At 45.9% G+C, this 15,371-nt stretch overlaps 1 protein-coding gene across 2 annotated transcripts in view; it reads right to left on the reverse strand.

The window, feature by feature from the left end:
* The window catches only part of SLC41A2 (solute carrier family 41 member 2), a 325,633-nt gene that overhangs the window by 52,178 nt on the left and 258,084 nt on the right, over nucleotides 1–15,371 (reverse strand). Inside the window, exon 9 of one of the 2 annotated variants that reach the window (XM_069229008.1) lies at nucleotides 14,189–14,320. In XM_069229008.1, the coding sequence (XP_069085109.1) occupies nucleotides 14,189–14,320 (132 nt within the window). The remainder of the gene's footprint in view (nucleotides 1–14,188; nucleotides 14,321–15,371) is intronic. The other variant, XM_069229009.1, reaches the window with a different exon arrangement.

Below are 15,371 nucleotides of genomic sequence, written 5' to 3' on the forward strand. Positions count from 1 at the left end.
CTACCCACTGTCAGCAAGCAATGACATCCAAGCTAAGTCCTGCTTAACTCCGATACCCGATATGGGCCAGTCACTACATCAGTGTTACATCTAGTTCATAATCTGTGCTTTTTTTTTCTTCTTCATTACTGTCTACATGCTAGTTCTCCAATGTCATTCTCCTGCAACAGTCCCGTTATTGGGCGCCGTCCCTTGGCAATTGTCTGGTTTTTCAAATTCAAGGGGAGCCAAAGCAGCACTTAGCTGCCTAAACTGTGGACTCCACTGATCGCATTATGATCCCCTACGTAAAACAGCTCCAAGACACCTTACCAAGTCTACACGAAGCCAAGGGGGCACCAATATGCCTTCTATTTACTGGCCCAAGACAAACACATCCCACAGTCATGAAGGGGCACACTTTTGAAGCAAAGACCACTGAAATCGGTCAACAACAGTGTCTTCACTCACAGATTCCAGATGCTGGTCCCAGAAGGCCACAGCAGCATGTACCAGCCTCGACACCAGGCCTTTACCCGCCCTCATCCTGCTGCTGAAGCTCACTATGTGGTCCTGAGCATCCATCCTTGCCAACACTGGAGTAAAGCGCTAGATCCCTCCATTCACCAACAGCAGGCCTTTCCAGTCAGCCATGTCCCCTCCCCGGGAAATCCACAACACTGTCTTCCTGGGCATCTCCCACCGAGGCACATAGCTAAAAGCACAGGGAGGGCCTCCACAGCATATTTCTCACCTGTACTCCTAGCACAGGTGTTGGCCGCAGCCAGTGATGCAGAATTTTAGACATAGGCCCGCTCAAATAAGCCTTAGCATGCTGGAGTGGGGCACAACCAATCCACAGTTGCCTTGCAGTAATCTGCACAGGCTTTAGTACATGTTCAGTGGTGTATAAATGTGCGCTAAACTCAGTCTGTGACTGCAAGGGGTCCAATGGCTCACCATGTCCTCAATATCTGGCAGTTTATTTGAGAAGTCAACAGAGCCACACTATCGTGTGGCCATCTTTCATACTAGTAGACTCTGCCCTCATGACTCGTCTGACATGTGACAGTAGCGAGTAGAATTACTGCATAGGCTAAGATGCCTTGCTAGTGCACTACGGGGCCCACCTGACTATGCTGCTGCAGAACCAGTGAAAGAATGCCCAGGGAAAAGCACACTGAGAGATGTTCAGTATTCAGCATATCTGGTCAGAGCTATGTGTATGCTGCATAAGAGAGCCAAGCCTTCATATGTATCGGCTTGGCAATCTCCCTCCAGCCTCGCATGCAATTCATAGAATTGATACGCCCCTGAAGCTATATGGAAAAGATGTGCCCAGAAAACGTATCTAATGCAGCCTAGGAGGGAGACTCACAACTGAAATTAAGCACCACCAAGGTGCCTGTAAAACAGCAATTTCAGCTCTTGGAAGCAATGGGGCCGCAAAAGTGAAAGCAAGATTCTCTGCCTTAAACTGGCTATGATGGTTCCCATCATAAAACTGAAGTACGTCCTATGTTCCTGCTGTGCTGGTAGAGGAAAACAGGCAAATAGTAGGTCCACTGAACACTGCCTGTCACTGTTTAAAAAAGGTGCCAGAACTTGAGCCAAAGTTTGCACCTTGAAGTTTTGCAGGGAAGAAACTGATCAAGACTAAGAACTTTGCTGACTGTTGCATCTCAGGGAAATCGTGGGAGTATTACAGCAACTGGTCTTAACCGTACGGGCTCTTTCTAATGCTCCATGAAGAAGCCTGCATTGGAAGCGTTGTCAAACTCGGCAGAACTGACCTTGCTAGGTTCAACAGAGGAAGCTATAGATCCCAGCCATTCTTCACCACCAAAACTCCTGATTCATCAGAGCATATCTAGGCCCAGTGATGGGAGAGGAGAAACTGGCACTTGCCCCATGGCAATGGTTGGGTCATCTTGGCCTCAGCTGAAGACAAGAGGCCAGCTTGGTCTTTCATCTGAAGCGGCCCCTTTTCAAAAATGGTTCCCAGTGGAACTAGGCTGAGAGAGGAATTTGGAGCAAATAGACCGTTTGGCTTTAAAAGGCTAGAAGCCCTTTCACATCTGGAAAAGGAGAGATCGCTTGGAAGGTACGCCTTTGTTAGCAATCATTGATTTGACCTTCACTTCGGCATCCTTGGACTAATGGATTACCTAATTTTCCGAGGAATGGAGTAAGTTCTTCCTGTGAAAGAGGAGGCTGACTGCTTTTTACTGGACTTCTAGCATAAGATTTAACCTCTCAAGGAGACGGCAGGGTTTAAAGGGCTTATGTTAATCCTCAAAGTCTTTCACCAGGTAGGGCCACAGTACTTGGTAAATAGGATGATGCTGTGCCATCTTCTGCCTCGATCCTTGCGCTCTTCTGATGCCTTGTTGCCTGGGCCCAAGAATATAGGAAAAATGGCATGGTTCCTCCTTTTCTTATTCCTCCTTTTATTGATACCACTGCCTAGAACTCACTTCCTTTTCACCTTCGGGCGATGAAGGATGAACGTACCCATTGGGCCAGTCACAGCTCCCCAGCCACTCCATGGCCCTCCAGCAGGCCGCTGACAGCTCCACCCGCATTCCTTACACTGACTGTGAAATCTCTGCCCACATTCCTGAGGCTAACTGCGTCTGCTGATGCCCTTGCAGATGCCTCCTTTGCGACACTGCCTTCTCACCTCCCATTCCGCCCCCTCCCACCTCCAAAGGACCCTTCACTGCCGCTTCTCCTGCAATGCGGACCCACCTGCGCACACTGACACCCAAACTGCACCCAGACAGAAGACTACGAACAACCAAGCACCACTCCAGTGCACCCTGATAAACGCCCGCTCCTTGTGCAAACATGCCACTGAATTCTGGGACACCATTACTACCCACGACCCGGACATCGCCTTCATCACCAAAACATGGCTAATACCCTCCTCAGACCCCGAAATCACCTGGGCGAACCCTGACAGCTACAAGATGATACACTGAGACCGCACCAGCACTGTCATCATCTTCAAGCAAACCACCCAATGCACTATCACCGATGACAACCCAACGCCCCTCATGGAGCACCTCAACTTCAGACTCCAGACCGCTGCCAACACCACAATGTGAGGAACCCTTGCATACAGACCCCCAGGACCACCCGCAGCCTTCTGTGACGCCATCACCAACCACACCTGCCCCCTCACCATCGACTCTCTCCACTACGTCCTACTCGGCGATCTCAATTTACACCTTAACGACCCCAACACTAAAACCACTTACCTAATAGAGAACCTCAGCAACATTGGTCTCACCCAACTGGTCACCAAACCCACACGCAAACCCGGACAGACACTGGATGCCATCTTCACTTCTAGTGACAGAATTCATTTCATCCACATAACTGAACTCGCCTGGACCGACCGCATCATTGTCCACTTTACAATCTCCAAATTCCAGCACTCCACCTTCAAGCACATCAGCCTCCCCCACCAAAGCTGGGGCAAGATAACCGAGACCCTATGAGCATGGGCCCTAGGCACTGCACAACCCGAGCCCACAGAAGAACTCAACCTCAACCAGGCTGTCCAAAACTTCACCATCTGGAACAACACATCCACCAACAGAGTTGCCCAGCTAAAACCAACAACACCTCCACTGGAGATGGTACACTCTGGAGCTCAGAAACATCAAACTCGATTGCCACCAACTCGATAAACAATGGCGGGGGACCAAGGACCTGTCCGACAGAGCCGCCTATAAGGCAGCCCTCAACAGTTACCACTACCACATCAAGACAACAAAAAGAGCAGTAAAGACTGCCCGCATTGCCACCGTAGCCAACTACATGAAAGAACTCTTCAGAATCATCAAGGAATTCTCTAACCCGATAGCCACAGAGACACCATCAATCCATCCTGTAACACCCTCGCAGACTACTTCAACAGCAAGATCAACATCATACACAATATTTTTACCCCAACCCTCCACCTCCAGCCTAGATAACATCTCTCAAGCAGCGAACACCAGCCACCCGATAACCTCCTGGTCTCCAATTACCACACAGACCACCGCAGCCATCATGTCACCCACCCACCCTCTGACCCCTGCAACTTTTGGCTTTTCAACCTCTGAGCCAACGCTATTAGAACGGAACTAACCCGCAACCTCAACACCTCCATCTCCATGACAACCTTCCCAGGCGAATGGAAGCACACAGAGGTCAGACTCCTCCTAAAGAACACTTTGCCGAACCCAATGACCTCAAAAACTACAGACCTAGCTCCATATTCCCCTTCCCTGCCAAAGTGCTCAAGAAAACCATCAACCAACAGCTGACCAACTACCTCTAATGAAACCACCTTCTCGACACTTCACAATCAGATTCCGGGCCAACCACAGAACAGAGACTGCACCGATTGCCGGCAAGGATAACATTAGGATTCTCCTCTACTGCGGGGAGTGGGCAGCTCTGATCCTTCAGGACATCTCTGCAGCATTCAATACAGTATCCCAACACACTCTCCTAAACAGACTCCACAACATAAGCATTCAACAAAACACCCTTAAGTAGGTTGCCTCTTTCCTCTCAGGCAGCACGCAAAGCATCCTCCTTCCTGCCTTCACTTCTACACCCAAGAACATCACCTGCGGCGTACCCCAAAAATCCTCTCTCAGCCCAACCCTGTTCAACATCTACATGACCCCCACCCCTCAGAGACATGGTCAGATCCATTGGACTATGCCAACAACACTCAACTAATCCTCTCACTCACCGAAGACCCCCACAACGCCAAAACCAACTTCCACAACACCATGACCAATGTAGCAGCACGGATGAAAAAATGGTGCCTCAAACTAAACACCAACAAAACGGAAGTCCTGATCTTCGGGAAGAACAACTCCATATGTGAACCCAGCTTGTGGCCAGTAGAACTTAGGCCAACACCCTCTCCTTCAGATCATGCACGAAACCTCGGAATCATCCTTGACTGCCAACTATCCATGAATCGATAAATAAACTCAGGCGCCTCCTCCTGCTTCTACATCCTCTGTTCGCTCCACTGAATCTTCAAATGGATCCCTGCAGACACGATAAAGACAGTTGTGCACGCCCTAGTCACCTCAACTATGGCAATGCTCTCTACGCTGGAGTGTTCTCCCAGCTACTTAGAAGACTACAGGCTCTGCAGAACACCGCGGCCAGACTCATCCTCAACCTCCCCAAGCGCTCAAGCATCACCCCACACCTCAGGCTCCTCGTCCAGAAGAGATGCCAATTCAAAATTCGCACACTTGCATTCAAGGGTCTCCACAACCCAGGGCTGTCCTACATCAGCAATCGACTGAGCTTCAACGTCCCAGCAAAACAATGATGCTCCGCCTCACTAAGCCTCGCACATAACCCCGGCATCCATTGCAGCCGCAGTGGAGGCCACTCCTTCTCTACACTACAGCCAAGTCCTGGGACAGCCTGCCCCTCCACCTCCGAACAGCACCCTAACTGGCGTACTTCAAAAGGAGACTCAAGACGTGGCTTTTTATCAGAGACTCACCACCCACAGCACGCAGATACCCTTAGGGGTGATAATGCTGCACTTTACGAATGCTATGATTGATTGAGTCAAACACCACCTCAAGATTTGGTTGTTTGAAACTGCATATCAGTAATCTGCTTTTTGTACTGGTGGTCAATAAGTCTAGCAGCACTGTGACACTCTGAGTCAGTGGCATAACAAAGCTTGAGGGTCCCCCGAAAAATACATGGAGAGGACCCCACACCCTTCGGACCCAATCAGGAGCACTTGGACAGGGGCCAGATGCCCATGCCCGGAGAGGGCCCCTTGGAGCTCATCCCCACCCCCTGCAAGATGTGGGCTGCAGGTGCTATTGTTACGCCACTGCTTTGAGTAGCTGCACGCTCTATAAATGTGTTGATTGATTGATTTCAGTCACAATTTTTAGGAAATGGACAGGCTCAGTGGTCATTCACAGCATCAACGGAGGCTTCTAATATAATTTTTTGCCACTGCTTACTTGCCCATCTTGTGCATGAATTTATACTTCTCCTGATCATTATCTGTGAGCAAAGAGGTATATGTGCTGAACTTGTGCAACAGATGCAGCCTATAGTTGGTAATCTTCTTGCCCTACGTCTCAAGACAATTGGCCTGTTTGACCATGTCAGGAGACAAGACCTTGCCCTTCAGAAAAGCACTCATCACCAAAACAGACTAAACAAGGGTGCTGCCAGAGAAAAAGAGAGAACTGTCTTTGGGTACCCAGAATTTGTTATCTGAGGACAATATTCACATCTTCTGAGACTGTAAGAACTTAAGGCTAAAGGGCCAAAGAGGAGTATGATGGAGCATTGTTGTGGCCATCGGTAGACCAAGGCCCTCCTTTTCCAATGGGGAATTCAGGGGCATGATGTACAGCACTTTGAAAGTCATGGTCTTGACTGCATGTTGGAGCCTGGCTGAGTGCAGGTCCTTGAGGTTCTTCAAGCAAGTGTTTAGTTCCTTCAACTGAGCATTTTGCATGAAGATAGGCTAGGTGCTGGGCCAATCGAATTGTTTGGTACAGGGTAGCGCCATGCTGATATCGCCCTGCACCAAACAGCAGATTGCATTGACAGGAACAACAGTGATGGTGGTTCCTGCCAATGCTTTATAGTTGACTGACAGCTTGGTGGTCATTTATAAATTCGGTGGTAGGGACCTCCACCTGGGTGACTGAGGTATTTACTATGTGGCCCTGGCTGGACAATGCCTGACCACCTAAATATAAATAAGGACCTCTTTTGGAACCTTTTGACGGCAAGTGACTTCTAAGCACCATTTATAGTTTTATCTTAAAAAATTAATATCTTGACTTCTACTGATTAGAGTTTTGGCGTTTTGGTCTTGTTTCACTCAGATAAATATTCTGCATTTCTCTAAACCTGTATGGATTCTTTTTGTGGTGCTTTCATTGTATTAGAGAGTGTGTGTGTGTGTGTGTGTAATGCACAAATACTTTACACAGTGCCTCTTAAGTTAAGCCTACCTGTACTGTGCCAAGTTAGAAGAGGGTGAGCATGGGTTAATTTAAAATGTGTATCTACCTTACCTTGACTAGAAATGTGGTCCCTACTTGGACAGGACATACCTCTGCCAACTAGAGACCACGTTGCTAACAATGGACAATACTGGAGTTTTGTAATAAGGAGTGCCGGGTAAACAAAGACTATTGTAATGCCATGCTTTGGTTTCCCAGGCAGGGTTTAAAATTGCATGTGGGAGTACACTGCCTGAGCTACACTGCATGCATGCTCTGGCAGATTAGAAAGATAAACTGCAATGTTTTGACCCTGCTTTGGATGCAGCAGCCATCTTTTACCAGAACATTAGTAGTGTGTTAAAAAGCTCTTGGTGGATGTTTTCTGGGGCAAAGAAAAATACTGTTTTAAACCTCACATAAACACCTTATTATAGCTTTTGGCAAAAAATACAGTTAATTTTGGCTAACAAGTTCTCTGTTTCTGAAAGCAGCTGTCAGGGGATTGCACACACAGCAACCTAGTGAGACTCTTGAGATGCCTCTGATCTTATCCTGATCAGGAGGCCTGCTCTGTCTATTAACCACACTTAACACTTGCAAAAAGTAAACATCTGCTAAATGCAGTGGGATGATACCAAATGTGACAGCCAACCCACTTTGCGAGTGGCTAAAGACAGCTCACCCAAATAAGTTGATGGCTCGTGTAGGCTGACCCAAAGAGGCTCAATGTACAATGTAAACCTATTCCCATGAGTTCTGGCACACAGCTAAAGTTGTCTGCAGAAAGACTAAAAAAGCACCTGTCAATTGTAGGCCGTGTGAAACATAAGGAAAAGCTTCTCACTAGTTATCTACCTGTGTTCCAGGGGAATCCTCATCAAAGTTATAGGCATTGAATTTCCCAATTCTCATGCAGGATCCCGGAGCACTTTGCAAAATATATATCTATAAATCATCAAGCTTTTTTTGTAGACAGAAAGCACATATATACAAAATTGACATCATCCTAAAGAAGGTAACATTTCATTTTTCATTTAAAAAAATATGTCCAGTGATATTAAAATTGTCACTATATCTATAGTACCTTGAAATATCACTCACAAAGGAAAAGTGAAGGGAATGCAGGTCATTTTAGTGGTAGGATGCACATGTAAAGCAGTAAAACTCTCAGTGTGCCTTGAGGGTCCCATCCTTCCTCCAGTGTCCCATCATGCCCTAGAGATAACAATTAGGTCAGTTCATTTTTTCAAAGATAACATGATCCTGGGAGAAGATGAGAACCTTTGGTTTAACCTCTTGTCCAGGGAAGAGGGAGGGACTTTGATGAGGATCCCCCTTTAAGGGAATTAGGATTGCAGATAAGAATCTTTTTCTTCTCTTCCATAGGATTCTCATCAATAGTCATACTCACTGAATAGAATAGAAAGTTTATCCCAATAAATTTTCACAGTCGGGAAGAAAAAACAAAATAGTTCTGAATATCACCGAAAACGATTCTTCAGCCTGGCCCACTTGGACTTGAGCCTAAATCCGGTCAATAATGTCTGGTAAAAGTATTTACTGATCATGTAGCAGCTTTAAAAACCTCTGTTTTGTAGCTGCTTTCCCTCCAGTTGACTGTGCCTTAGGCTTACAAGGGAGGGGTTTATTTGCTAACTAGTAACAGAATGTGATGCAAGAAATTATCCATATGACAATGGACTGCTCTGATATGGGAAGATAGTATTTAGTGGGCCATAGTTTACTAACAGATTATCACACTGTCTGATCTCTTTTGTTTTGTCTAAACTGAATTTGAGAAACCTTTTGACATTCAGCGAGTGAAGAGCCCTTTACACTGGGTTGGAAGGGTTCACGAAGAAAGTTGGCAAGGAAATGGTTTGACTCTCATGAAAATTTGACACCACCGTTGAAAGACAAGTAGCGATGTTTCTCATTGCCACTCCGTTTTTATGATAAACTGTGTTAGGCTTGTGGCAACACTGGGGTCTTATTTAACAGACTCTGCACACAAAAGTTATATTTACTAGAAACGTGGTCTTTCATGACAAGTGTTGCAGAGTCGCCTTGTGTATAAGATCAAAGGTAGGACCCATCAACCTTGAAAGCCCAATAGTCAATTGCCATGGTGGCGAAAGGGCCCGAATGGCAGGATAAACCTTCTTGATACCCTCTAAAAAGCCCTTCACTACTGGGATTTTAAAGATAAAAAGTTTTTGAAGGCGATTTCCTATGTGCACTAATCACTTCCAGGTGTGCCTTTATAGATGTAAAGGAGAGGACAGACATTACCAAGTGTAAAAGATATGGTTTAACCATCTCTTCCTGTCATCTAATAGGGTTATAGTTATTCTATATACATCAGATGCAGAATCTCTTCCACTTAAATGCATATGATGCTTTAGTGGAAGGCCTCTTCGCCTCTTGTTCATACAGTCTTGTAAAAGAGTTAAATGGTCATACTGCAAGAATTCTAAAAGCCAAACCACTAAGTTCTCTGGTAGGTTGGGAAGTAGGGTCTAGCCTCCAAACTTGTAAAGAGACAGCACAGTAGCTTCATGTGTGGTCTCTCCGATAAGTGAAGAAGATCTGTGAACTACTCGTCAGTGGCAGCCGCCACATATGATAATGGGGGCAGAGAGGTAGGGGGCAGGGGAAACAATTTTTTTTTAAAAAAAGAACAAAGAAAGCACGTACCTTGCTCCGCAGTCTCCTGCCGACTCACTCCTCTTGTGGTGTCCCAGCATCTACTGGAACACCAGCACAGACTCCCCAGCAATCTTAGCTCTGCTAAAATGCTAAACATAGCATGTAAGCAGCGTCAAGATTGGTCTGAGTGGCAGTCACTGCTGCTCAGACACAAGCCTGGGGTCTGTGCAGTTTCTACAGCCTGGCTGTGTATACAGCTGGGTTGGAGAAACCTAAGTGGGCATGTGTGTTTGGCCTGCCTCAGACAGCCGGCCAAACATACAAGTGCACTCTCCCCCCCCCCAACCTCATGTGCCCCAGCACCCCCCCCCACCCCTCCCTGTACACTCTGCTGGCTAAGCCAGCAGATGAAAAATGATGAAAAATAAAACAACAGCAAGCTATAGTTTTATTTTTCATCTGCTAGCTCAGCCGGGGGGGCAACGTCCCTCTGCCACTGTAGAGGAGCCGCCCCTAGTACTCGTCCCGAAAGTTGGGAAGAGTGATTTCAGCCCTCTATTGTCAGCTCTCAACTCCAACAGGGGGATATGGTGGGACTTATCTCTCTATGACAATCTTCCCTGTATCTGTAGATTTTCCATTTGAGAATCCCATCCTAGTAATGATGCGTCTGTCACTAAGATCTGTGATAGAATGTCCTGATAAAAAGATACCCCTTTAGGAGACTGGTTTCTTATGACCACCAAGGGAAATGATTGGAGTGCTACTTGAGATGTTAACTTGTTCTCTCAACTTCCCAATTTCTGGTTCCACTGATCTCCTAGGCATTGCTGTAGTGGCCTCATATGGTGTCTAACATTCAGATTTAGAAAGATGCACAATACCGTTGACCCTAGTAATGAAGAAATCGGACAAGTAGTTGGATGGAGAGTTTGCTTCAGACAGTGGCATTTCTGTCAGACAAATTTGAGACTTTCCTCCAAAGGATAGACTTTTGCCACAGTGGTATCTAATGTTTCTCCCAAGCAGTAAGTCTTTTGCAATGGAGTAATTGTTGACTTCTGAAAGTTGATTTTGTTAACTCCAGCCTTTGTAAGATGTCCACTGCTTGTTCGAAGGCTTTCCTAATCATATCCAGAGATTATGCTTTTAGTAACCAATCAAGGTATGGGAAGACTAAGATCTTTAACTTGCTGAGATAAGCAGCTACTACTGCCATGCACTTTGAGAAAATGTAAGGGGCTGCCTTTAGGCTGAACGGTAGGATTTTGAATTGGTAGTGGCCTTTCCCTACCACCAATCTTAGGAACTTAGGGGGTCATTCCGCCGGGGCCGGGGTCGGCGGGAGCACCGCCAACAGGCTGGCGGTGCTCCGCAGGGCATTCTGACCGCGGCGGTTTGGCCGCGGTCAGAACAGGAAAACCGGCGGTCTCCCGCCGGTTTTCCGCTGCCCTCATGAATCCTCCATGGCGGCGCAGCTTGCTGCGCCGCCATGGGGATTCCGACACCCCATACCGCCATCCTGTTCCTTGCGGTTCGCCCGCCAGGAACAGGATGGCGGTATGGGGTGTCGTGGGGCCCCTGGGGGCCCCTGCAGTGCCCATGCCAGTGGCATGGGCACTGCAGGGGCCCCCGTAAGAGGGCCCCACAAAGAATTTCAGTGTCTGCTTAGCAGACACTGAAATTCGCGACGGGTGCAACTGCACCCGTCGCACCTTTCCCACTCCGCCGGCTCCATTCGGAGCCGGCTTCCTCGTGGGAAGGGGTTTCCCGCTGGGCTGGCGGGCGGCCTTCTGGCGGTCGCCAGCCAGCCCAGCGGGAAAGCCAGAATGGCCTCCGCGGTCTTTCGACCGCAGAGCGGCAATATGGCGGTTCCCGCCAGGCGGCCGTCGACCGCCGCCCGCCGGCCTCAGAATGAGGCCCTTAATGTGCTTCTTTATGATCGAGATGTGGAAATACAAACTTGTAGACCTACTGTTCGCATTCAGTCCCTGTGAGTTAACTGGGGCTAGATCTGGTGCAAAGCCAAAATTGTGAACTTTTCGTTGTTTATCTATTTGTTTGTTATTCTTGGATAGGATTGAGAATGCATTTGAATTCTTGCTCTGGTCCTTTTTTTGTACCAGAAAATTTCAATTCCTTTTTTGTAAGAAGGCACTTCCTCCACCACATTCTTTTGAAATAAGATGTTCGCTTCCTCTCAAAGCAAGTCTTGATTGTGTTGTAAAGATTTATTTGGTGGTACACTAGGTAGAGGAAACTTGAACTTGAGAGAATATCCAATTTCTGTTATATTCTACAGATGGTTTGAGATACTTCCTCCCACCAGAGTGACTAATGGAGGCAGGAGAAATAAAGTCTCATTGATTTTGTGGAGGCTTACCTAGGTGACTGATGGCTATTGGCCTCCACTGCCTTTCAAAGCCTCTCTTGTGGTAAGACTGCCTTTGGTGTTGTTGCTGATGTTGCGATTGCCGTTGAGGGTCTTGAACCCTCTGTGGCAAATACCTACTATCATAATGCTTATTTCAGAGCTTGAATTTCTTCCTCTTCTTGGGACCTACTACCTTTAGAGTATCCATTTTAGTCTTCATTAGAGCCATCCTATTATCTGCAGGAGAGCTGAAAGTGAAATTGTCTGAAAATGGAAGATTAAGAATTCTCTGTTGGGCTTCAGGGGTTAATTGTGTAAGCCTCAATCAAGCATGTCTAAATCCTGCAAAAATACCCAAGAGCAGATAAGTCTGAGGAATCTGCAAGAGCAGATAAGTCTGAGGAATCTGCTGCCGCGCTTATAACTTGTTTGAGCACCACCATTCCTTCTTGAAGGATTTCTTGAAAATCCGGTCTGTCACCAGTTGGCAGCTTTTCTGTAAACCACTGTGAAGTGTCCCAGAAGGATCTATCTTAGCAACCTAACAAGGCTGTAACACTTACTGTTTTCTTGCTCATGACAGTTATGCCACACATTTTTCTTCCTACTGTATGTATTCATTTGCACTCTTTATCTGGAGGAACTGTGGAGGAAGGTGCAACGTTATGAGATTTCTATGCTGCAGATATGATAACAGAGTCCAGAGGTGGATAAGATCTAAGGAAGAGAGGGTCTTGATCTGGTGATTAATATTTTTTCAGAAGCATGGTAGGAGCAGATCGTGCAGAAGGTGGTGACATGAATAATTGCAATGCAAGTTCCAAAAGACCTGTAACCAAGGGCAATAGGGCTCTAGATCATGTCCTATAATGCAGAATTTTTGAAATCACTGATGTAGTCGTGGCAGGAGTCGGGTTAGGAATGTTGAGCTTCTTTGTTCCTGTACTAATACAGGTATTGATGTCATTAACCGTCAATATTCTTGCCGGAGAGGAGTCGGATACAGTTGGTGAGTGGTCCCTGATGGGGGAGCAGTTAAAGTGTACAATGAACCAGAAGGGAAAGGCCACATTTTCTAGATATACTGATGGAACTTAATCTTTCAATCCAGCATCTATGACGCCTTGGAGGGGAACAAGAACTTCTCAGTGATCTAGAGCTAGATCTAGATCTAGTACCTGATCTGCTTTTCCATTGTGTTTCCTTAGGAACAGGCGTTACTTCTTAGGTGGGTGAGCATGCCCTGAGTCTGATGGACGTGGAAGTGTTCTCCTTTTAAGGTCATGGAGCCAATCGGCTCGAGACCTCTGTGAAGGAGAAGCACACAATGGTCTCGTAATGAAGGGGGTTTGTTGCGGACTCCCAGCCCCGGGGACCACCACCTCCCCCGGGGCCAAATTAAACATTGGTGGGGAACCCACAGATGGCCCTGGGGACACACTCCCAGGGCCGGTTCTTGCAACTTTTCGTTTGATGGGAGCTAACAGCAAAAGCAAACTTAACTCCACTTTTTGCAAGGGGGAGCTGTCAAACAGCTCCTGCTTGCAGAAAGCATAGTTTTCATTTGTTTCAAATATGCGTGCAGGGAAACAAATTAAAATATTGCTCCTGCAAGTAGTTGGGTTAACGTATAGTAATTCAGAACCTAACTGCAATGTTGTGGTAACATTTGTTTTTTTCCAGAGAATGTATATAGCTATAAAAAGAGCTTGTACACACACATACGCACTATATATGTGTACGCAAATGTATTTATTTATTTATTTGCAATGAGCTCTGGGATCCGGCATTAAGTGGAACAATTCAGTGCTTATTACTTTGGTGAGTATCCCCTGGAACAGAATACATATTACTACAATTTCTCCAATTTCTCACTGTTGTCCATGGTGGATTCTTCAAAAGGAGCAAACATTTATATTTTACTGCGTGCAAAGGAGTTTGACGTGTTAATGTTTTTCAGGCAGCATTGTAGAAATTATGACGGGGTGCTGGCAGCCATAATACAGCAACTCTACTTAGTACACATCTAAGCTGTATACTTTCTCCCTTAATATATTTTCAAATGTGCATTTCTGGTGGAACATTCAAGATACATCAAGGTGAAATAAAGAGTAAATAAGATATGGACTCTATAATTCCACAACTAAAATAACAAAATGTATACCTGTTCCATAAAATGTTTTGCATGGATGATAGCAACCTTTTGCCTCCTCTGGCAGCTCTCCTGGAATATTATGTAAATGGAGATATGTAGAAATCCTGCTGGCTTGAATAGCAACGAGATTTCCACCAATGCCTAAAAGACACATGAAGTCTTGCTTAGTGAATATTTACAAGTATCAAGCTACTGTTTCAGTTCAATGAAAAATATCTGCCCATTGATTCCAAGACAACAGAACATTTAAGCAATCGCAACTTTCTTTGTTAGCCAAAAACACTGTGCATGTCGTGTTAGTTTCACTAGTTTCACTTACCATTGCATCTTTTCTTTGCTTTCTTTTTTTAATGTAAAAGTATATTGTATGTAAAAAGTGTTTGTCTCTCTTATTTCACTTACTGTACGCACAAGGAACAAACACTGGCATAGCCAAATTGTCTCGCCTGTGGGACATTTTAAGTATTTAGCCATGCAGCACATTAAACCTTAACCAGAAATAAACTGTGTTTGGGACCTTATAAGTATTTAGCCATGCAGCACGTTAAAACTTTATCAAAAATAAACTGTGTTTGTGCATTCATTCATACACTTGGCATTAGACTGTAATGGTCAGAACATCCTCTAAAGGGCACCACAATACAAAATAGCATTTGGAAGAAACATGGTCGTGTAGCCATATAGTCAGCTCCTATAGAGCATAACCACATGAAAAGAGAAGAGCGGAGAGCATTGTAGTGTAACCATTTATTTAGCCCTTAGAGGGCATAGTGCATTACACATTTTCAGGACTAGCAGGCCAGATGGAATATTATTACAAACAAGGACCATATAACACAAACTACTTCAAGCTGTAAAGCAAACACTCCAGCCATTGGAAAGCTGAAAAAGTCATAGACTGGTGGAAGAGGTTATGATTTTGGGACCTCCCAACCTAGTATAAAGAACCCAGAAGATGAGATGGACAGAAAGAGTCATGCTGAGCATTTTGGTGGTGGTCTCATTGTCCTAGGGCCACCACAGGCTGAGTGATGGGTAAAAAAAATTGTAAAAAAATGGCATGCAAAGCATTATGGGTCGAGTTTCCAGAGTGCAGTGAATATTGTAGTATCAGCTCTCCCACTGTATCAGGGAGAGCCGGACTGAGGGTTTTCCTTGTGATTTTTCTATTTAAAAGGCACCAGTTTGTGTA

This window comes from Pleurodeles waltl, chromosome 4_1 (assembly GCF_031143425.1).
Source record: "Pleurodeles waltl isolate 20211129_DDA chromosome 4_1, aPleWal1.hap1.20221129, whole genome shotgun sequence".
NCBI classification, from domain to species: domain Eukaryota; kingdom Metazoa; phylum Chordata; class Amphibia; order Caudata; family Salamandridae; genus Pleurodeles; species Pleurodeles waltl.